Source organism: Hydra viridissima, unplaced genomic scaffold (assembly GCF_058129835.1).
Source record: "Hydra viridissima isolate aposymbiotic clone 2 unplaced genomic scaffold, HvirCarnegie_v1 scaffold_2, whole genome shotgun sequence".
NCBI lineage: Eukaryota > Metazoa > Cnidaria > Hydrozoa > Anthoathecata > Hydridae > Hydra > Hydra viridissima.
The window spans coordinates 11700376-11725813 of record NW_028324301.1 but is presented as its reverse complement, the minus strand read 5'-3'; the positions used below and the strand labels follow the sequence as shown (position 1 = coordinate 11725813).

The following is a 25438-nucleotide window of genomic DNA, read 5'->3' as shown; positions in this document are numbered from 1 at the left end:
AAAAGCGTAATGGTAAAATGTCTATAAATTTTTCAGAAGAAGGGTAGCTGTAAAGAAAATCTCTAAGAGCTGTAGAAGAAAGCATCTTCTTACTATTATCTACAACCTAGGCATAATCTACCAATGCAAATTTATACGAATTACTTTTCTTTTACTGTTAGTGAATTTTGACAAATTTTATCGTTATCTGATTAGGGAATTTTTGAGTAATATGATAAAAGTTAAAAATTTTTAGTGGAAATAATTGAGAAAATTTCTGTAATTCTACAAAAATTTCCTGATCCCTCGTATTCAATTTTTTAGTTAAAACATGAGTTAAAAGCCTCTTTAAAGTTATTAAAATCATTAAAAAAGGTACTTCCATTAAAAAAAAAACTCGTGACAGAAAAAAGATTCAAAAAGTTTTTAATCCCCCAGTCGCACACACACGCGCACACACATCATCATCATCATCATCATCATCATCATCATCATCATCATCATCATCATCATCATCATCATCATCATCATCATCATCATCATCATCATCATCATCATCATCATCATCATCATCATCATCATCATCATCATGCTTAGATTTCTGTTATAGGTCTCTCAGTGTAATAATAAATATATCTATTTTAAAAATTTGTATAATTTAATGAAATGATCAACTTTTACAATTTATGTACATCCAATTAAAAAAATTTCAACGAATAGAAAAATATAAAATGCGCTGCAACTTTTTATATCCGCTTTTTTCTTTTTGTTGTGCTTGTAATTGTATTACATAAAAATAGACGTAAAAAATAATTTTAATTCAAACATCGTGCGAGTGCATCGACAGATATTTCAGCTAGGAGATAGATACATCAATTCCACCGAACTTTTTACAATATTCTTCGATACCAATTCTATATTGCTCTAAGCGTTCTTCCGCGGCAACCCTGACAAAAATAAAATGCCATAAGCAATCAAGAAAAAAGAAAAAAAAAAAGAAAGAAAAAAAATTCCTACCTTGCTTTATGTTCATCGTAAAGTCGCAATTTTAACATTTCTCTAATTTTCAATTCTGAGTCAAGTTTATTTTCGAGCTCATTTAACTGCTGTTGAAATTGGTTTTTTATTTCTTCAAGTTCGTAACTTGCATTTAATGGATGCTCTTCGTAACCTGGGAAAATATTTCAGAAATTTTAATAATAACACGAAAAAGAATAAAAGAGTAAAACTCCGTCGAATTACCAGGCTAATGATGTGAGCTTTTATTGGAAATTTGTTATTTAATTGCTTTTTGTATAATCTTTTTAAGAATAAAAAGACTGAAACTAAATCATATTAATGACCAAACTTTTACCAATATTTTGTATATGTAATAAAATTTAATCAACGATATGTTTCAAAGCTATTCTAACTATGTCCTTGCCAAGAATTCTAGCTATATCCTTGCCGAGGATTCTAGCTTTGCTATCGTCCTTGACAAGGACTGGTTTCATCTAGGAATAATATTCAACAAACAAAACTATTTTAACTTTTGAAATAAATCTTTCAAATTTAACTGTATTAAGAAAGAAATAATAGAAATCTGAAGCCAAAACAAGATTTAACACTATTTATAAGCTAAATGAGCTAAATGAGGGGGAAGACGAAGAACCAGAAAGTTCTATGTAAGAAGTATTAAAAAAAAAATAACCTTGATTTTCAAAAACACGAACATATCTTTTATCATCTAGAAACAAATACTTTTTTTCAGTTAAACTTTATGAAAAAGTTTAATAAGCAAGTAAGCGATTTTTACAAATATCAAATCAAACGCACGTACAATTCTTTTGCAAAACCAGTGAACTAGAAAAGGCATAAATTTACCTGATCCTCCGAATATGCTAGATTCTGATAGAGATCTTTTCAAGTTGAATTGATTTGTATATCCTCTAGAAGAATGAAGAGTTGAGGATGGACGAAGAACATTGTCAATTGTGTAAACATCTGTTGTTTCCCTAAAAGCAAGCAATATACATAGAAAAATATATATTCAAAAAGTTGTCCTCCAAACCAAAACAGCAAAATAATTTAGCATAATATATTTACAACACTTTAAGTATATTATGCAAATGTGAATAACTTAATAGACAAAGAATATACTTTCAAAAGGATAAATCCTTTAAAAATGGTACTCAAAATATGTTCTAGAAATATTTTTTCCCAAAAGTGACAAAAACCTTGTTTTCTATTCTCGTTTATTAAACTTGATTATGCTTCTAACCCTGCTTTTTAGCTGTTACATTCAAATTCATTTTTTCATGCAGACATTCAATATTTCAACAAAACATCAATCTAATAATTCTCATAGAACTTGTAATGTTAAAAAGACGGAAACATTACGTTAGGTTTAGACTGGTTATATCAGTTTGTGGTTTTATACAACAGTGGTAAAGAATTTTGTTTTTGTTTGTCTTAGATATTTTGCTGCTTCCAACTCTGTAGCTATTGAAGCTATATAAAAAGTCAGTAAAAAAGCCAGTGTTTGATTGCTTGACTATCCCCTTCTATTTGAGAAAGTTGCTTTAAATGATCGTTGACAATTTTTTATAAGTATATGCTAAATGAACAGACATGTTAATACCCTAAACTATTTTTTTTTCCTATCACAGATACATCTATCTTTCATATTATGTTGTTTTATTTTTTAACTGTAATTTAGTATCTTTCTAAAAATAATTTGCAGCTTTATTGAAAAAAATACCAAGTGAAACCAAAAATTAAAAAAACAAACAAAAAAAACATGTGTTACAAACTGAATTCTTTTTTAAATATTCTTTATTTTTAAGTTTCATAAGCGACGTGAACAATTTACTCAAATGTTAAGAGAGAAGCAACATCTTTTGAAACATAATAACTGTGAAAAAATTTAAGTTTAAGGGAGAACTCAACAAAAAACGCTAAGAAATGCAAAGGATTAAGAAAAAATGTGTTCTAGCCTAAATCTTAAACAATTATTTTAATCTGACCAGAGTATGAAATTTATTTCTAAGTAAAATGTTTTTAACTAGCTATACTTAGCTTTATTTTGTTCCTAAAACTACATGTATTAAAGGTTGATTCCATCAACTTTTATTTCTTAAGAATTGATATTTCATTGATGATAACAATTTAGAAGAGATTGAAAAATCAACTTTTAAATAAATGGTATTTTCCTTATACCGCACAGTTATGATTAATCTCAACTCAAACTCTTTATCATTGATTAAAACTGTTAAAGTTATTTGGAGACCAACAAAAGTCACCTTTTTTAGGCCAGTAAAATTGCTTCTATTATCCATATGGGTGAAAATGTTAATCTTTTCTTTACAAAATAACTAACTATAGGCTCAGCATTAACAAGCTTTAAAATAGCTAGTTAGTAGCTAACATGATTACTAAAATGTTGTGGATGGTTTAAAAAATATATTCACAGATTTAAAACAAAATACACAACTTTTAAAACTGTCTTTTAACAGCATTATAAAAGGTTATTATGTAAAATTCCGACCAAACAACTTAGAATGGATCAAAGATTCTCTGCTTTTATAACGCCATTATAAAAGGTTATTATGAAAAATACCCATCAAACAACTTAGAATGGTTCAAAGGTTCTCTGCTTTTTAATTTTTTAATTAACATTTTAAATTTTAAATCACTAACTTACTTCTCATCACTAACAGCTAATGGCTGATAATACTTTTCATCTGGCGTTTCTGGAAACAACATACTTTGATTAACAATTATGGCCATGGTAGCAGTATTTGCAGCAGCTAAACTTTTTAACAAGTGTTCTGGATCATCATTGTTCTGAAGGTAAAAGAGTCAAAGTTATGCTCATATTATTAAACAACAAATGATGAAATTAAACAACAAATGATGAAATTAAACAACAAATGATGAAATTAAACAACAAATGATGAAATTAAACAACAAATGATGAAATTAAACAAATGAATGATGAAAATGATGAGAATGATGAGAAGAACGCAGTTGATAGTACATCATTAGTATAACAAATCTATTTTTTAGAATTAGAATCCATGGAGAGTGAAGAGTGGAAGTGCTATGGAGAGTGAAGAGAGGTAAAAAAAGAGTGCACTGATTTTTAGATAACAAGTTATGTAGCATATTTTATGACTAAATAGTTTATTGGATAATTAGATTTGTAGAAACAAAAATTTCACATTCAATTACAGCTCTTGAATAAAAAAAAATATTTCTTTATAAACTGTTAAAAAATATTAAATATAAACTTTGTATAAAAAATATTAAATAAATATAAAATTCTTAAAAAATATTAAATATAAACTTTGTATAAAAAATATTAAATAAATATAAACTTCTTAAAAAATATTAAATATAAACTTTGTATAAAAAATATTAAATAAATATAAACTTCTTAAAAAATATTAAATATAAACTTTGTATAAAAAAAAATGAAACAAAGTAATCACAAAAATTACCTGAGGCCTCAAAAAATTAGGAGAAAATACTAAAGCCAGGTTTGCCACGCTCATTTTTGTTGACTCTTGATGAAGTTGAAGTTCAAAAAGAAACCTACTACAAAGAAGACATTAAAGTTATCAAAGAATTGATTAACCAACTAAGTTAAGTGATATTAGGCAGCTTAGTATGATTTTCATATTTTGTATAAAGTTTGTTTCTTAATTTAATTCTAAGGGAATTATATACAAATAAATCAATGACAAAAACCTACCATAAGTACTTTAGCATGTTAAAATGCACTCTGGGAATTCTTTGGAGCAAGTAATCTATTTTAACAAGAGCAGCAGAAGGATCCAACTTATATACTAAAATAAAAAACTTTCCTAATAGAAGTTAGAAAAAATTGTAATTGAAATTTCACTGAACACAAAAAAAAAAAAAAAAAAAAAAAAAAAAAAAAATTATTTTACCTTTTTACCTTTTTCAAAATTAATATAAAAATATGCTCACATGCCCCAACAGCAATAAACTGCTCCCAGTTTTCTGATGGGATAACAGGATCAGGAAGGTCACCAATATATTGCTTTAAAACAGATGCAACTATATCTACTTTGTACTTTTCAATATCCAGATCTGGATTTTCACCTAAAAGTTTGAATTGTTTTTGAACTTTAAAAACTTTGAAGGAAATCTTTTTAGGATTTCAAAAAATTGACTGTAGATTTTTTAAGATTTTATTTTATGAATATTTATTGTAGAAATACACAGAAGTTGAAAAAAAAAACAACTAAAAATGAAGAACCTTTATTAAATGCAGATTTGAGACTTTCTACTTCCTCTTGCTGACCTGGGACTCGAAAAATGCCTTCCACATCCAACCCTGAATATGATTGTATATATATCTATAAGTGTACAAGTAAATACTTTATCACAAACAATTTAAATTTAAAAAAAAACCAAAATGTCTTAAGTCAAATCTTTTACTTTTTATTATTATTATTATTATTAATTATTATTATTATTATCATTATTATTATTATTATTATTATTATTATTATTATTATTATTATTATTATTATTATTATTATTATTATTATTATTATTATTATTATTATTACTATTATTATTATTATTATTATTATTATTATTATTATTATTATTATTATTATTATTATTATTATTATTATTATTATTATTATTATTATTATTACTATTATTATTATTATTATTATTATTATTATTATTATCATTATCATTATTATTTTTATTATTATTATTATTATTATTATTATTATTATCAGCCAGCGAGACCCTTGCCAGCTTACTTCCTTTAACCATGTACACTTCAGTTATTGTTTTTGGTGTTTGACTCAAAATTTGAAAAGGAACAGTGAAGTCTGAGTACTGCCTCAGAGGGCTTAAAGTTTTATGATGTAAAAAGGAGAAAAAGGCCAATAGAACAAATTCCTGACACAAGTACCATAAAGTGTAACTTTGCTGTGATGATATTAAATTGAGATGATTGAGAGTAACAAAAGCATTTGAACATGTCATCCAGGCATGGTTGTAGGCATTAGGAGCAAAAAATCTTATACCATATGGGGTTTTTTCCTAATAAAATTAGTGAAATTTGTTTTTAGAGTAAATTTGCAGCATTTCTAATGCAAACTCAATTGCTCAATTTTTAAACACCAACAAATTCTCATTAAACTAACATCTTCACATTTCATACTACCAAACCCTGGGAAATGTAGATGAGTTAAATGTTTTCTGTTTAACTGACTTAATGATGATGGACCTTTAAAAACTACTTCATCTTCCTCACTAGGATTACTTTCATTATCTGAATACAACTTCAGTAGCTGCACATATTCTACTTTCTTTTTTTTCTCTTTGAAAAAAAGCCTTTTCTTCTTTCTCTGTTAATTGTTAACTCCAATCATTGTATACTTTCTCTTAGAATTATAACAACTAGTTTAATAGCACTTTTTTGTTCTTAATTTTTTATATTATGGTGGAAAAACAAAAATGTGACTTAAAGTTGGCAGGGTACAACCATTAAAACCATTTACTGGTTCCCTACAACATTTTTATTTGAGATAAACAATCATCATAAAATATTCACCAAAGAGAAAGAATACATGACAATGATTTAAAAAAAATAAAAGGGACAATTTAACTAAATATTCCATTTGAAATTGCACTAAAAAAAATTTATTATGGCTGCTGTAGTGAGTGTGTAATTTAAAATTTTTGTTTTATATATATATTTTTATATATTTTGTTTTATATATTTATATATTTCATATAAATAATAGAAATACTTAGTTAATATAATCAATATATATAATATAATATAATATATAATATAAATGATTTAAATACAAACCATATTTTCTAATGAATTCAACACATTTTTCAACAATAATAGGAACCATTCCACCACCTTTGCGTGAGTCTATTTTTACGGTCTCAGCAATTGAACGACCAAACATTCCACCACCAAATGGCTAAGAAAATATACTACTTTAGTTCAACAACAGAAAAGCACATAACGTGTTTTTCTGTCGTTGAATTAAAGAAGTATATTTTTTTAGCTATTAAAAACACATAATAATGCATATAGCTGGTTTTTTGCAGCAGAAAACAAATATTTTTTAAAGAGCTCATGAATTTTAAAAATACTGTTTTATACTTTACTAATACTTACTTTAACTTTAGGAACTCTAAATGCAAAAATATTAAAAATAATATTTTAAATTATACTGGAATAGTAACAAGAGATTTTATCAGGTAAACATTTAAAGGTTATTTTATCTTATAAAGTTTTTGAATAGTTGCTAAGGTTTTCAAAAAGTTTGTGAACTCAAAAATTAGCTTCTTTAAAATACTTTTATGTAGCTGACTGTAAAAAATCTAGCTTGTTCAGAGAGTCATATAACAAATCTAATCAAACAGAAATCCAAACTGAAACTTGACTTTAAAATGTATTACCAAAATTTCATTTGTTTGTTAACAGATAAAATTTAAGGACAAAATTTGATGTCATTTAGGTTGTTGCATAAAATTAAAAATTTAATATTTATTCATGGTAAACACAATTTGAAATCTGCCATTTTTACTTAGCACAAACTTCACAATTAAAAGCCAGCCATTTTGTATTTAAACATACTCTGGTACGCAGCCACTTTAACATTTTCAAATGGAGGTCATTAGACTTTGTTAAAATACATTGTTTAAAAAAATTTCCTCTCAAATTTATGAAGGTTCATCAAGATACAAGTTCTTCTCTTTTATAAAATTATAAAATGAGTTCTTGCATTTTATAAAATTAATAATAAAAAACAAATTAAGGTAATCAAATAGTTAGTTAAGCCATTTATCAAGGTATTTTGTATCATTTTTTTTAAACAATAAAGATTCTTTATATATATATATATATATATATATATATATATATATATATATATATATATATATATATATATATATATATATATATTAGGGTGTTTCTTATTTGGGGTTAAAAATTACAAAAGTAATTTTTGAAATGGTTAATTTTGGTGTGAAAATAAATGTGTAAAAATTTCAAGGGGAAAAAAAACATTTTTACTGGGCGCTAACAGTCATTGAAATTTAAGGCATATTTTACTATGCGCTCTTAGTCATTAACATAGGAAAAAATCATAAAACTGATGGAGACTGGTGATAATGACTCATTTACTTGGTACACATTTATTTACTTATTACATGCATTAAAAACATCCATTTTCTGTCATTGCGTTTCTACTTATTTATTAAAAGACAGCAATAAATATGCTTTTTTAATTTGATTGTAGGTTTATTTAAGACAATAGTTACTGTACTAAGATTAATCGCTCATGAGAGTTGTCTTTTTTCTGTCAGAATATTTCTGTCTATATTTTTGAACTACCAACAACAGGAACTGTTTTTGCTCTTCGTTATTTGTATGTAGTCTATTATATTCGTCCATTAGTGCTATGCCACGTTCTGCAATGTCGTTGACAACCTTCATGCTGTGAACAGTGGACTTAACAGTCTTGAACTCATCATTATGTTCCCATTCGCTCACACTGTTTTGAAGAAAGTCTGATGGAAGTCCTGTGATGCTGAAAAATCTTCGTGTATTATTTGTGACAAAGTCCTCCAGTTTCTTTTCTTGGATAACTGAGCTGTCCACAGTAGCCCATTTCATATGTATCTGATCTGAAACATTGTTCAATGCTTGGACCATCTTGACCTTTGTCTCAAATCTTCAACGCATAAATAGCTTTCGCCATCCAGCGAGCACGGTGTAGACCGGCAGGAGCTCTAAATGAAATGCCCCTCAAAGGTACTCCTCCCAAAAAAACAATAGACAACTCCAAAAGTTCTCGGTAGTCATTACAAGGTTGAAAGATTTATAGTTGATCTTTGCAAAAGACGATTCTTTCATCAGTGATATCGGTAAGAGCATTTGAAGCGTTCTTATCAGACTGTGCTGTGTGGTACTTTGTAGAATCAAATGAGACCCAACTTTTTTGAAATCTTTTAAAGAGTGGTATGTCAGGTCCATTTGAAGGGCCGAGACAAAGCAAAACTACTGCTTCCAAAATAATTTCCAGAATGTAGTGACGACATGCCAACCACAACATATCTTTCCCAAACTTCTCTAGAAGAATGCAAGCCCCATTTCTTGACCCAGTATTGGCTGCAGTAGTATCAAAGCACATGCACTTTACTTGATCGTTAATTCTCCATGTCAGTGACACGTCATGCACTGCAGATGCCGCATTTTCACCTGTTCCTGATGGTAGTTTTAGTAGACACTAAGAAGCTGCTGCACTCCTACTCCAGATACTAGAATTGGAAGTCGGTCAACAGTTTCTTTATCGGTGATGTCAGCAAGTAATTTTCCATCCCAATGAATACATAAAGGAACTTTGAATTCCTTAAACCTTCTGCTATCTTCTTGCGGTGTTTTATTCATTCCCTTCGAATGGAAGCTGGATTAACATTGTATTCTTTTGGATCATGACCAAGAAGTTATAATGCCGGTGTTAACACAAGTGCCGCCCCACGATCACTCAATTTAGCCACATCTAAATTAGCTGCCAACTTCTCATTCAGTATATTTTTCCTGCCATGTCTAGGACGCTTTGGAGCCGGTGTACCTGAAGTTGATGGCTCAGGGTCATCTTGGTTACCAGGCGAGGCATCTTCTTGAGTTATGCTATCTTCTTTAGGGTTATCTTCACCTTCAGAAGATGATGAAAGAACAACTGTTTCTTCTCGAGATTTTCTTGCCATCTTCTCTCTGTCCTTTTTTCGGTTCATTTCTTTTTGTCTTTTTCTTGATACTTCTTCTTGCTTTGCCAATTTCTTATCAACTGGACCCATTTTGCCTCTCCGAATTTTCTCTCTTTGGCATAATAGGAAGTTCTTATCCTCCTGAATGGTGATCATGTCCAATGCATTGGCATGGGTAATATCGAATAGTTCTTCTAACCCTTTATTCCATTGGTCTTTCTTTTATTTCAAATAATCTGAACGCTTAGCTTTATTCTCTTTATTTTTCTTCAACTTTTCCCATTCCTTGTAAATGTTTTCAATTTTAGGGACTATGTGCTTCTTTAATTGCACTGGTATTCGGGCATTTGACCAAACTGCAAAAACATCATTTGCTGTGGAATGTAATGCTTCCCTAATGCTTTGCTTAGCAATCTGCTTGTAATGGAAGAAAAGGGCCTACACTTCCATTTTTATGGAAGCATAACACAGTCTAAAGAAGAGGACATCTGTCCAATAAGCCATATCTTCGTTTTCTTTCTGGTAGCTATCGTTGCACTGGTTGATGAAGCCATCATTGTACAGTAGTTACACTAGTTTAACCTGCAAAAGGAACAATTAAGCATTATAGACACAATTCTGAACACTAAAAGTAAAAAAATTACTAGTTAAAAGAGGTTTGTACGCTAAGCACCAACCACTTTTGTTGCATAACATCATACGCAACATAAGCATTTTTAGGGTACATTTGCACAATACTGTAGGGTCGGTAGCGACCCCTAAAAATCATTCTAAAAAAAAAAAAAAAAAAGTGCATTACTTTTTTATGATAATGAACCAAATGGCAGGGTGGCCCATGCAAAAATCGAATCTTCAAAAATAAGAAACACCCTAATATATATATACATATATACATATATACATATACATACATACATACATACATACATATATATATATATATATATATATATATATATATATATATATATATATATATATATATATATATATATATATATATGTATACGTATATATATATATACATGTGTATGTATATGTATATGTATATATATAAGAATCTTTATTGTTTAAAAAAAAATCATACAAAATACCTTGATAAATGGCTTAACTAACTATTTGATTACCTTAATTTGTTTTTTATTATCAATTTTGTAAAATGCGAGAACTCATTTTATAATTTTATAAAAGAGAAGAACTTGTATCTCAATGAACCTTCATAAATTTGAGAGGAAATTTTTTTAAACAATGTATTTTAACATAGAATAATTTTTACACATAAAGACTGATGGGATTATGTAGTCATAATTACCATTTTTACTTAAGGGGTTATTGAAATTGAGTTAAATGAGTTATGGAGTTGTTACTTCAGAAACTGTTCACCATTTTTGGGATGTTTAAACTATAAAAAATTTAGTTGATACAGGATATGCATTTGGATCAGCCAGTGTAGAATGTGTTGTTTCAAAAGCTTTGTGGTAAAAAGTTTATTATCTCTACATATGGTAAACCATTAACCATTATCCAGCTGGGACAAAAAGTAAATTTTTCTTGTAAATAAAAAGAGTTTTAGAAAGCTGGTGATATAGTATTTTAATCAATGGTTTATATAAAGGATCATTTGATGAATTTATTAAACTTATAATGCCTGAAAGAAATATTAACCCTTTTTCTACAACGCTAAGGGCGGAATGCAAGAACCGAACTTGAGTCAAGTTCGACTTGAAATCTCAAGTTCAACTTTGTCAAGTCAGACTTGAAAAATTGACTTGAGCAAATTTGTAAACGAGACTTGAAAATTTCAAATTCGTGCTGGAGAAAGTCGAACTTGAAAAATAGTCGAGGCGTTGAATTTAGGGCATTTATCGGAAAATGCACTTCTCAACCAATAGCGGTAATGGATTTTTTTTATGGGAAAAACCTTTTACTGAAACAAATTCTGTGTAATGATATTTGTATAATATACGATTAAATAAAAAGTTAATAACAGTAAAAAAAAAAAGGTCTTGCTATGTATTTTTCATCAGAAAAATAAATTCATCTTGGCACGTTCAGTTCCAAATCCTAAGTTGTTGGTAAACAACGGTTGGTCATAAGTACCACTTAAGTGATCAAGACAATTTCTCATGATTTCTCCATTTTAACAGATTCCATTTGAATTAAAATACATGGAAATGTTCTAGAAAATACAGAATCTTATTTTGACGCTTTTTGGGGATGATACTATACTACAATGTATTTTTATTTATCTTTTTACTAATACTTTAATGAAAATAATGGGTTTTTTTTACAAATACTGAGAAAATTACTTTAAACAAAATTAGTTTTCTCAATTTTAATACTACATAATACTATGTGTGTATATATAAATATATATATATATATATATATATATATATATATATATATATATATATATATATATATATATATATATATATATATATATATAAATTGGATGTTTTCACATGGAATCACCCATATATATATATATGGGTGATTCCATGTGAAAACATCCAATTTTTTTTGAAAATGCAACCCTTAGTCTCAGATTTTGCTGATTTTTTAACCACTTAAAGATATTAGTAAATTATGAACATCTTGAAAACTTTATCATCTAATTTCAATCGGTTCCTAAGATATAACTAATTTAAGTTTGCCTCCAACCAACAAAAATCCGCCATTTTTAAAAATGGTTTTGGTCCTAGTTTCTGTTATACGTGTGTTGGAAAGCTGAAAATTTGTACCTGTACATATTTTGGGCCAACGAATCCAATGAAACAACTTAAAATTTTTTAAAATGAACATAACACCTAAAATTTTAATGTTTACCACAATTTTACTGGGGCGAGTCCAACCACAAAAATGCTGATGTAGCTCGATTTTTTTTTTTTTTTTTTTTTTTTTTTAGAATTTGTCCTGAATAGTTAAGTTATAGCTATTATAAAGAATTGGAGAGTGGTCTTTTCTAAAACAGAAATAAAAAGATGGTCAAATCTACTTAAATTTAGTGCTTAAAAACAGGTATTTTGATAAATTAAACGAGAAAAAAAAGAGTGTTATTTGACAGTTTTGTAACTGAATTTGTTTTGGTAACATCAAACTGTTCTTTTAGTTGTTGTTGAGTAGCTGTTTCTGTTTTTTTAGTAGTTTTATTATTTAGAAATGTTTATAATGTAAAATTAAAGTTAGAATGCTCATTAATGGTGTAAAATTTTCTAATCCTGAACAACCTTGACCCCATGAACACATTCAAGGAATTATACATTTTTCATGAATCTTTTTTAGGGATAATAAATAATAGTATATTGATAAAATGGAATCTTGTGGATTTGGAAACATTTTAAATGATGAATGTCACAAAATATGTTTCGTTCGAAAACAAGGATTAAAAATTTTTTGTAATCTAGAAAAGGATTTTCAAGATACTTATATTTGGAGGTCTGGCTTGCTTGAGACTACATCATATGAAGAGATAAAGACTATTTGTTATCATCATGAGCAGGTTTTAGGACCAATATTTATACTAAAGAATGATAAGTGTTGTGATGTTATAAAAAGACACAAAAAGAAGGTTAAAGGTAATATATATATATATATATATATATATATATATATATATATATATATATATATATATATATATATATATATATATATAAATTTAGAAGCAGAGTATAATGTTTATTAAAAATTAGTGATTTTATTTTAGGTCAAACAACCATATCTCTTGAAATGGCTTGCACCTTAAATCCAAAAATCTAGACTGTAAACCAGGATGGAAATTTTGTCGCTCATGTATTCAGTTTTTGTCAAAATGTGATGATGTTTCTGATAATGAAATGGAGTGTGAAATTGATGATGATGTATCATTTGTTAAAGGTAAATCTTGTAATAAACAACAGTAAGACAACTCTTTAACATCTATTGGAGTCTCACCAATTAAAATTCATGGAGTCGCAAAGCATCAACAAGTTGTAACAGCAAAAAGAAAATTAGTCAAAGCCTACTCAAAAATGTAAGAAGGAGTAGCAAGTGCTTATGGAGTAGATATAGATAACTTAAGTGTAGCCTCAACTTTTCCCAGTTATCCTACAGATAAAAAAAAAGCAAATGATCTTGATCATTTGACAATTTTAATGAAAGAAAAACTTAAAGTTGAACCATTTTAAAAAAAAAATTCAAATATTAACACTTACACCTGAATCTTGGTCTAGAAAATACGCTTCAAAATATTTTGAAGTTTCTGAACATCTTATACGACATGCTAGGAAACTTAAAAGTGAAAACGGAATTCTTGCTATACCTGATAAGAAAATAGGCAAAAAAATACCTGACTTTCTTACAGCTTTGGTTCAAGATTTTTTTCAACAAGATGAATATTCTAGAATTATGCCTGGTAAAAAAGATTGTGTTAAGGTTAAAAGTGGTCCTCCACAACAAAAAAGATTATTGTTAAGCAACCTTCATGAGCTTTATATTGATTTTAAAAGTAAATACCCTAACTTTATAATAGGATTTTCAAAGTTTTGTAGTTTGCGTCCAAAATGGTATGTGTTTGTATTCACCATCAAAACTCAATATTGCTTGTAAATGCTATCCAATGGAATGTTACATACAAAGATTTAATGTCAAAATTAGTTTGTGATACAAGCAATAATGAATGCATGGTTCATAGATGTGCCAAATGTCCAGGTTATGATAACTTAAAGGCATTTTAGATGAGGAGTTAATTGAGATTGACGAAGAAGAAATTCAATTTAATCAATGGCAAAGTACTGATAGATCACAATTAATTACTCAGTTAACTTATTTGAATATAAAGAACTAGCTATTTCTCACATTAATCAACTAACTTCACATTCATATATTGCTAAATGCCAAAATCGCTATTTGAAAGAGCTAAAAAATAATTTAGGTTACATTGAATGTATTATACAGGCAGATTTTGCAGAGAACTATCAATTTGTTATACAGGATGAAATACAAAGTTATCATTGGAATAAACAACAATGTACACTACATCCTGTTGTTATATATTTTAAGGAAATTTCTAAAACAAATATTCAGTATAAGTCGTTCTGTTTTTTAAGTGATGACAATGATCATGATACATGCTTTGTGTATGAATTTCAAAAGAAAATTGTAGAGTACATTAAAGAATATTTAGTTGGTATCAATAAAATCTATTATTTTTCTGATGGATGTTCTGCTCATTATAAAAACTATAAAAACTTTATAAATCTATGCCACCACAAGGAAGATTTCAAGATTAAAGCTGAATGGGTATTTTTTGCAACCAGCCATGGAAAATCCACTTGTGATGGTATAGGTGGTACTGTTAAAAGAATAACAGCAAGAGCAAGTTTGCAAAGATCATTGGAAAACCAAATATTGACAGTTGATGATATGCTTGCATCACCAATATAAACACAATCATATTTTATAAAATTACCAAAGAAACAGTTAATTCAAGCCGACAGCAACTAAAGGAGCGATTTGAAACAGGAAAAACTGTTCCAGGTACCAGAAGTTATCATCATTACATACCCATTTCAAAATTTGAAATTGGTTTTAAAAGAACAAGCGAACATCAATGTGTTGACAGATTTATACTGTCAAAAGCAGTAATGTCTGATGTTGTAATTGTACCAAATCTAAATGATTTTGTTGCATGCAAGTACGATTCCTTTTGGTGGATAGGCATGGTTACAGAGATAGATATTACAACAAATGATATTCAAACTAAGTTTATGCACCCTCACGGTCCTTCTCAAAACTTCATTTGGCCACAGAGAGATGATATCTGTTGGGTACCATTGTCGAGTTTAATTGCAGTAATCAAAGTCCCAACAACAAAATCAAGGAAAAAAATATAACATTGATGTGAATGATTATAACACTATAACTAATAAATTTTAATTTTTTCGAGTTTTTAGTTCTTAAATTTTGTATATTACTTTTGTTTCATGAACTTCTTTCCAAGTGCTCTATTTGTTTTGGAGCCTTTTTTTTTAAGTTTTAAGTTGTCTTAGTTTGATAAATATGAAACTAATGTTTTATAAGTAATAAATGTAAGTATATTTGAAGATGTTTTTATTTGTTTTAAGGCTGCAATCTGATTTTTTGTATTAACTCCAACTAAACTATTTAATACAACCTCTGAAAAAAACAACTAAATTTGTGATATACATTTGCATTTATATAATTCTCACCCTTTGAAACTATAATTTTTTAGGATGAAATTCTATAAAATTACTAAAAAAACAGAAACAGCTACTCAACAACAACTAAAAGAACAGTTTGATGTTACCAAAACAAATTCAGTTACAAAACTGTCAAATAACACTCTTTTTTTTCTCGTTTAATTTATCAAAATACCTGTTTCTAAGCACTAAATTTAAGTAGATTTGACCATCTTTTTATTTCTGTTTTAGAAAAGACCACTCTCCAATTCTTTATAATAGCTATAACTTAACTATTCAGGACAAATTCTAAAAAAAAAAAAAAAAAAAAAAAAAATCGAGCTACATCGGCATTTTTGTGGTTGGACTCACCCCAGTGAAATTGTGGTAAACATTAAAATTTTAGGTGTTATGTTCATTTTTAAATATTTTAAGTTGTTTCATTGGATTCGTTGGCCCAAAATATGTACAGGTACAAATTTTCAGTTTTCCAACACACGTATAACAGAAACTAGGACCAAAACCATTTTTAAAAATGGCGGATTTTTGTTGGTTGGAGGCAAACTTAAAATAGCTATATCTTAGGAACCGATTGAAATTAGATGATAAAGTTTTCAGGATGTTCATAATTTACTAATATCTTTAAGTGGTTTAAAAATCAGCAAAATCTGAGACTTAGGGTTGCATGCCCTGGATGTTTTCACATGGAATCACCCATATATATATATATATATATATATATATATATATATATATATATATATATATATATATATATATATATATATATATATAGATCACATATGGAGACAGGTCTTCTGAAATTATTGGGCCACTTATAGAAACAGAAAAGAAAACTTTTAAAAACCATTGATAGCATCTTGCTCATTAACACATGAAAAAGAATAAAGTTTAACGTTAAACAAAAATCTCTTAATAAAAAAAAAATACAAAAAAGCAATATAATGAAATTCATGATCTTGATAAAGAACTAATGAAAAAACAAATAGAAATAGATGATATAAAAAAAAACTCTCTCCAGAAAAAGCAACAATACAAACAAAACTTTGTGAAAATTTTCACAGTTAAAATTTTCAAAGTTTTAAAAAAGCAACACAACAGAATTATTCTATGTGAGGATTATTATTTTCAAACAATATCAGATCCAAATTGTTTTTGGAATGTTTTAATTTATCACTTTATTTTTTAGTGAAATTGTTTTTTTCATATATAGTACTATTTTGAAATATAAAATGCAATTCTTTTGAAATAATATGTAGTATAAATATTTTAAAACAATGTTTTTGTTATTAGACCCTTTATCCATTATCAGACACAAATTTTTAAAAAAAAAATAAGTCTGAAATTTGACTTTTGCTTTATTTCTGCAAAAATATCTTTAGTGAATGCTTCAGCACCACATTTTTAATTGCTATTTTGTATTTCATTGCCTCCACAATAATCATTTTGTAGAAGGGCAATGTTGTGAAGCACAAAACAGGATATTATCATAGCTATGGAATTTTGCAGTTTTGTTTGCAAAGGAATGTTAAGACAAGGATATTGTTTTTTTGATATACCAAAACAATATTCAACAACAACATTCAACATGTGTGTACTTCTCAAGCTGTAGTTGTATCTGATTTCATTTTCATTTTTGGGTTAGAAAAAGGTGTCATTAAATATTGTTTATAAGGATAGCCAGAATCACCTGAAATATAAACATGTTGGCGAGCTTCTAAAACTTGTTTAATAGCTGAGTTAGCAAAAACAAATGAATCCTAAACAATTCCAGGCCATTGAACACAAGCAGATAAAATTTCATATGAAGCACCTGCAATGACCTGGCAATTCAAAATAATATCCCTTTTTGTTTCGATAAATTTCTGCGCTTTCTCCACAAGGAATTATTATAGGAGTATGTGTTCATTAATTGCTTCTATACATCCTGGGAATCCTTGAATTTGGTAAAATCTAAATAATGGTTGATAAATATAGATATTTTCTTTATCTAAGAAAAGTTTGAAGTTTGTATGAAATAGCAAAATCAGATATCCATGAAAACTTCTAATCACTTTTGCTGAATTATCAAAGAATCAGCTTCTGTTGGAAACTTTATGTACTGATATCTTTTGATAGCCATTTGAATTGAAATGTTCTAAACCACTGGACAAACAGTTGAGTTTCAGCTCTTCCAAATCTCCTATTATTCTCTAAAAGAGTTTATTCATTGTTACTTGAGTATATTATCATTTGTTGATATAAAATGTTGTTATTTAAAAACGTAATGAAAAATCTACAATAAGAAGGTGTCATTTTCTGATACCGTTTCTTGAATATCTACTCACTTGGAATGAACCAGTAGCATAAAACCAAAATGCAATAGCCAGTTGTTGCACAATTGAAAGAGGGCACCCTCGATTGTTAACATTGTTGTTAATAATGTCATTAGCTAATATTAAAAAAGGTTTTTTTTTGAAAATCTGTAGCACCTTTTAAATTCTATATCGTGGTAAACTTCTAAAGGATTAACTCTGTCAATAATAAACCTTGGTATGTGACTTCGCATATTTTTTCTTCTTCTTCTTCTAAAATTCAGCTCATACCGATTCATTTTTGAACATTTAAAAAAAAGTTTTTTTGTAACTACTTCTCATGAACTCTCTTTTACTCCTTTTACACATATCACTTCTTTGTATAACTGCAACTGTTTATTACTAAATGGAATTTACTTTTATACTGTATCACAAAAACGTGCCTTAATCAACAGCCTTTTATAATGCTAGGATGTTCGACATTTCAAAAAGCTAGTAAACATTTCTAATGGCATTAAAATATGACATGTTGGATCATTAAATACAAGTTACAGGATGTTTTAAAAAACACATTTTCACAATGTTGGTATTCAGTTTTCTGTAATGAATTCATTGACAAATATACTTTCACAATGTAACCTTCTAAATTAATTAGGTCAATATGCCCAAGTAACTACTTTTGCTTGTTAAAAAATCATTTTCATATTTACAAAGGTTGTAATAAGTTATATAGTAATAGTAAAGTTTTGTTACGCATCAGCAAAATGATAATGGCGGTCTGTTTTTTTTTTTTCAAGTTTGGTTTCAAGATTGGTCTGGAGCAGACTTGAAAAAATGACTTGAAAATTCAAAAATTTTCTTTTTTTAAGTCTGACTTCAGTTCAAGTTCGCTTCTTGCATTCCGTTCAAGTCAGACTTGAGATTTGAAGTCTGACTTGAAATTTCAAGTCGGGTTCTTGCATTTGGAAGGAATTTTTGCTCTCTCAAGTCTGGTTTGAAGTCAGACTTGAAAACAATCTATTTTTAGCGGTTTTCAAGTCTGACTTGAGTTGAAGTTCGCTTTGTGCATTCGCTCAAGTCGCACTTAAGGTTTGAAGTTTGACTTCAAATTTGAAGTTCGGTTCTTGCATTCCACCCTAAGAGTTGCTGTGGATTCTGGTTAAAGTTTTTTTAAAGGTCACTATGAATGTTTTGCTATTGCAGAGCAAGTGTCAGAACACAATGGAAATCTTAGGAAAATAGCTGATGCTCTTGTTTTTCAAAATATTAAGTATTCTGTTGCATTTGATTTAAAGTGTTTAAACTCAATTCTTTGTATTACAAGCCATGCTAGAGAATATAGCTGTTTGTAGTATGAAAGTGACAGTTTTTTGGATGCTGGAGAAAAACGAGCACTTGATTCTTTTAATTACTGTTGCAGTAAAAATGCACAAGCTGGAAAACTAAAATCAAAGATGGCTGATTATCAAAAAGTAATTAACCAAATCTTGAAGAGTATCCAAATACAATTATAGAAAATTTCAGTACCTGAGTTGCATACATCAATTTGAATAGTTACAAATATAGGAAAACTATTCTTAAAACTATGGCCTGACTTTGAACAACAGTTAAACTCAAACTTTATAACTTTTAAGACTACCATGGCATTGGATTTAAATGGCAACAATGCCAACAGACTCTTGGATAATTTAGATATTCTTGCTCAAGGAAAAGTGATATTCTGATTTAAAAAACTTGAGTTATTTTCATTAATTATTTAAGAAAGGTTTTGGCAATGAAGCAAGCTGTCTTTGGTCAATAAGTAAAGGCTGGTAATGAGGTTGTAGTTATGGAACTCAAGGTATCTTATATTAATTTGTTAAATAACTAATATGAAAATGATTTTTTAAATAAGAAGCCTGGAAAGTTCATATTGCAGTTTTATTATATCACCCTAAAAAGTACCAATACTGATAATGGACTTTTTAATCAGAAATTTACTAAGAACAAGCAGATGAATCTATTAACCATTAGTTTAAAAAAACAAGTATTAGGTATAAGAGATGACAAAATCACTCAGATGATAAAAGATAAGATTTGATTGTTGTTGAATTTGCACCAGTTAATAAATTATTTATATGTTTGTTTTTGGAGTGATTATATTGTTGAGCTAGTGTACAATTTTGCAGAAAATATTTTTTCATTTTGAGTAAACTTGGTTTAAAAGCAATTTAAGAAAAATTGTTAATTGCGTATTGAAATTTATAATTTTTAATGAAATATCACATTATTTGTGAATTATAAAATGTAGTCTTTTATGAATTGGAAAAGGTGCATAACTAACTTTTACCATAAAATATATTTAGATCATTTGTCAAATATTGCTGTTTTTTTTTATATTTTTATTTTTTAACATGTAATCTATTCTTATTTTTTCCAAACATTTTTTAATGCAATTTTTATATTGGAAATTTTTTACATAATACAGAGTAAAATTATGACATATCCTACATTAATTTTGTCTTTAAAATGCATGAAATACCTGTATTTAAATATAGCTAACCATGTTCTTTCCCTCCCCTTTTTATTGAATTCTTAAATGTTTTTTTTTTTTTTTCATTTTATATCTCTGTGGATGTTTCTAATACCCTTAATTTATTTAATTTTTACATTACTTTTCAAAAATATTTAAAAAAGCATATGGGGAGGTTTCAAACTTGGTGGTCATTGTGGTTTACAGTAATCTGGCCATATGTAAATAATTATCAATATTTTTTTAAAAGGAAAGTTTACAAATTATATTCTTACTGAATAAATTACTCGATTTAAAGCTTTTATCCACAGCTCCATTTCCATAGGAGTAGATGCACCAAGTAATAAACTTTCAGAATTTAAAGTCACTGGTCGACCTTGTCTTTCCTTGCCAGCTGTCATGTAAAAATTCTTAATTTGGTGAAAGAGTTTAACACTACTTTTAATAAATATGTAAAATTTATGACTTACTCACCAGCTATTTCAAATACATACTTTCCACTAAAGTCGGCTGTTGTGTTTACCTTTATTATTTGGTTACCTGGGAGAAATATTTCACCAAGAGGATTACTATCCTGTAAAAAAATATAACACTTTGTAAAACCAAATATTGCACAAATTCAAATATTTTAAACTGTATGAATCTTAAGCAGAATTGTAACTTCATTTTTTGGGACAGAGTGATAAATCTTTTCAATAACTACTTAGATGAATAAGAACTAAAAAATTTTTTCATAATAATGTTTGATTTTAGTTACTTTCCAGAACTACAAGAAATTGTTTTTGTGTTACTTTATTTTTTGGCATGAAAGTTCATTATAAAAAATAATTTTATAGTGTTATTTGATTTTTATGTAACTGTAAGACTATCTTTTTATCAACAAATAACTTTGAGTTCAGAAATAATCATAGTTTTAAAGGTCCTTTATAACCATAAATAGACTTATTAAAACTTGGTTTATTATTTTATAAAAATTATACTTCAATTTTTTTATGATCAAGTTCAAACACTCAAATCTTTTTTTTTAACTTAAAACAAAATAAAATTATAATTTTAGATTTTCTCTTTGCCTTTTTAAAATTTTGATAGCCTCTTACTTTTGATGGGTTGAAAGGCTATGCTTCCCTTGCTCCTATTAAGTTACACCTCTGATTTTAAGGGATTTTTTGTGTAAAATCACTTACCCCTTTATTCTTAAAATAATACAACTGGTCGCCTTTTATCTCAAACCATCTTCGATTGGTAAGGCTAGCTTTGTTTAAGACACCTTTCTTCCACAGCCAACCGGAGTATTGCTTTAATTTAGAAAATGATTAATCAATTATATATGCAATTTCAGAAGATATAGAGTATTATTGAAAAACTATAAGATAAACTTATTCTTACGGTTCTTTGCCTTGGTAAGGATCCTTTTTTGAATGATGGAGTGTTTTTCAATGATGGCAGCTGCATCCCTTTCATTTCTTTTTTGATTTACATTTATTTATTTTTTTTCTTACCAAAAGAGTTTACTTATACAAGCTATAAATGCATGTAATACATATATGCTGTAAATGCAAGTGGATTACAGCACTAAGTTTTTATTAGCGCTTTATGAAGAAGTAAAAAAAAAATCAAAATTTATAGTGAGTATTAAAATTCTACCATAAAAAAAATTGTTTGCTTAAGTTATGCTGAATTCAATTTGAAAGTGCGTGATAAGAACAATATAAATAAAAGGAAAGTAGTGTAAAAATAAACTTTAGTGAGTTCATCAATATCCTAAGCATGTTAATTCCTGAATACTTTAATCAAGCAGGATGGATTTACAGCTTAAAAATCAATAAAAATGTAAAAGTGATTCATGGTAACATGTCAAAGAACTGATTATAAAGTAAGTGGCCACATAAATCTCAAGACCTGTTGCTATTGTACTGTTCAATCTAGTTTTAAAAAGATAAACAACTCATAAACATAAACAATCTTTTAAAAAATTTTCTTTGATTTCAAGTTGATTTCAAAAAACTAACCCCAATTAAGTAAAATGTTTACACCGTGTAACCCGTGGGTCAGTCGGACAAAAATCGAAAAATTTTTAGCCAATCCCTTTTTTACGATCTATCAAAAGCAAACATTTCAATTGAATCGTGAGCAAGAATCACAGAGTAGGTACAAACGGTGGGGCGGGGAGGATCAGCGGAGCGGATCATTCAAGTGACACGGCACTTTTAATAGTGAAATTTCTGCAAACGAATTCAACCTGAACAAACATATTGCTAAATATTTTTATGATGACTTTTTAGTAAATGGCTGTGCCTGTTTTGATAGGTTGCATAAAGCATCTTAAAATAGAGGTTATTGCAAATCTTATCGCCAAGAGCAATAATGAAGATAGAACAACTACACTCAACAATCCTAAGGCAGGCGAAGTTTATGTCATACAAGTAAATCATGGAAAAGGTTAGGCAGCAATATTTCAGTGCACTTGTATAGTATTTGTATTTTTTAAATATATTTGTATACTAAAATAGTATAATGTAGTAAATAGCATAGTTTTTGGATTATACTAGTAAAAATCAATTGCAATGCATAAAGTAAAGTTAGACTTTAAACACATTTAAAGAAGTTATACCTGTAATCTACAACATAGACTGTAGCCTACATGTAGTCTACAAGACTGTATATAGCTTTGTTTCTTTTAATATGTTTAAAGTAAAATCTAACATTACTTACGCATGGTTTATCCTTTACTTAAGGCTATGCTATAGTAAAGCAAGATATCTTATTAATAAATATGTAAGGACTTCTAAATGTCATTTAATATTATATTGAATATTTTCAAGATGTCATTTAATATGCAACATTTTTTTGAAGCTAAAAATTGTCTTTCCTATTATAATTTATTTGAAGATTTATTTATTATTGTAAAATGGCTCCATAACAAACTTACATGCTTGTGTCTATTTTATATTATGTCAGTGTAAGACATGCTATAGAAAATAATCTGCAGGTTTTTAAATGACCTTTTTTATACATGCTGTTTAAAAGTATCTGTGTTATGATTTTAAAATATGAGCACCAATGTGCTTTCATTGTACTTGCCTAAAAACAATCATAAATTATAACAATATAGTAACTGCTATATTATTAAAAGTATTATTATAATTTAGTAGTATATAAAATATAATTTAGTAGTAGTATATAAAGTGAGTTTCTAATTCACTCTCTGTTAACATATAACTATGCTATGTGTTAACAGCGAGTGAATTAGAAACTCACTTTGACAACTCACTTTTGATAATATAGGTATATATTAATAAAAAGAATAAAAAATTTAAACAAAAACTACTTAGAAGACTTAAGACCAAAAGTAATTTTTGTTTAAATTTTTTATACTTTTTATTAGTATTAAAAATTTTTATTACTATTAAAACTCATTAAGTTAATTTTTTTAATGCTAAATATTTGTCTAATTTGTTCTTGAAACTGTTTACATTTGTTGACTTGTGGCAATGTTGGGGTGTTAGCCAGGAATATATTTTATGATAAACAGGAATATATCTATAATCCCGGTTCGAAGCCCTCATGTAACCCAAACTTCTAGCCCTAAAATGGGTGAGACATATTTTCAAAGTTATAACTTTTCAAAACTTTTTTATAAAATTAAACTTATAATTTTGCAATGAAAAGTAAAATTATAATATTTTTTCTTTTTTTGATAGAGAATTATCTCTAACTCAGACAAGACTAAATTTTTTTCGGGGAATCCTTATCGCAAAAATCTAGATCTTCCTATATTTATGAACAGTAATGTACTGAATGAGTCATCTACCCTTTGACTTCTAGGATCAAATCTTACTTCTGATCTTAACCATCTGCTAATGTTGTATCTCTTTACCATGCTTGCTACTTTATTACTCCTGATTCTATTCTTTATCTCTGTAAATCTCTATTAGTTATAGTACCAAAAAAACATAGAACTTACATCAATGAGGACCTCAAAGGTATTATTAATTAGTATGATTAGTCAACAAAAAGTTCAATAACATTGTTGGTTTAACAATAAACACAGATTAATTACTACCTAGGTAGCAATAAATTTGTGTTTATTGCTGATAATAAAGTTAGATTAAGGTATTAGTTAACTTTATTATCAATCTTAATTAATTAATATATTGTCAATATCATTATTCAATTTATTTTAGATATTATTACATATATGTTCAACATAAATATTATTTATTAATATGTTATTGTTCTAACTATATTATCAATCTAAATTTATTACTATATCAATCTTAATCGTTCCACTAATACATCAAACTTTGCCATGTTTAAATTGACTATTTGCTTGCTTAATCGTTTATCTTAAAATAAATAAGTTTTATGACAAATGCCCTGGTGTTACTATGTAGCTTAACATGAGTGCAGTTTTTGCCCTCATGCTATGCACATTTTGTGACATAAGGGCAGATTCATAAGATGAGAACATTCTGTGTAACTTAATATTGTTACGCAGGCAAAATATTGTAACATGAGGGCAAAATTTGTAGCGCCAGAGCTAGGCAAATCGTAAAATGAGGCCAACTAAGATTACTACTACTACTATACTACTACTACTACTACTACCACTACCACTACCACTACCACTACTACTACCACTACCACTACTACTACCACTACCACTACCACTA

At 27.8% G+C, this 25438-nt stretch overlaps 1 protein-coding gene and 1 pseudogene across 5 annotated transcripts in view; one reads left to right on the top strand and one right to left on the bottom strand.

The window, feature by feature from the left end:
• Nucleotides 1–315: 315 nt before the first annotated feature.
• The window catches only part of LOC145194091 (rho GTPase-activating protein 24-like), a 206743-nt gene continuing 181620 nt past the window's right edge, over nt 316–25438 (bottom strand). The window contains exons 2-15 of one of the 5 annotated variants that reach the window (XM_090078957.1): nt 22152–22286; nt 21950–22060; nt 21240–21339; nt 21041–21159; nt 6833–6953; nt 5246–5323; nt 4954–5088; nt 4715–4808; nt 4461–4557; nt 3662–3804; nt 1843–1973; nt 1670–1705; nt 997–1150; nt 316–926 (exon numbers count right to left, since the gene is read on the bottom strand). In XM_090078957.1, the coding sequence (XP_089935083.1) occupies nt 836–926; nt 997–1150; nt 1670–1705; nt 1843–1973; nt 3662–3804; nt 4461–4557; nt 4715–4808; nt 4954–5088; nt 5246–5323; nt 6833–6953; nt 21041–21159; nt 21240–21339; nt 21950–22060; nt 22152–22226 (1485 nt within the window). In that variant the 5' untranslated portion in view covers nt 22227–22286 and the 3' untranslated portion in view covers nt 316–835. The remainder of the gene's footprint in view (nt 927–996; nt 1151–1669; nt 1706–1842; nt 1974–3661; nt 3805–4460; nt 4558–4714; nt 4809–4953; nt 5089–5245; nt 5324–6832; nt 6954–21040; nt 21160–21239; nt 21340–21949; nt 22061–22151; nt 22287–25438) is intronic. The other 4 variants (XM_090078959.1, XM_090078958.1, XM_090078960.1 and 1 more) reach the window with 4 other exon arrangements.
• Nucleotides 13893–15675, top strand: LOC149891922 (uncharacterized; annotated as a pseudogene).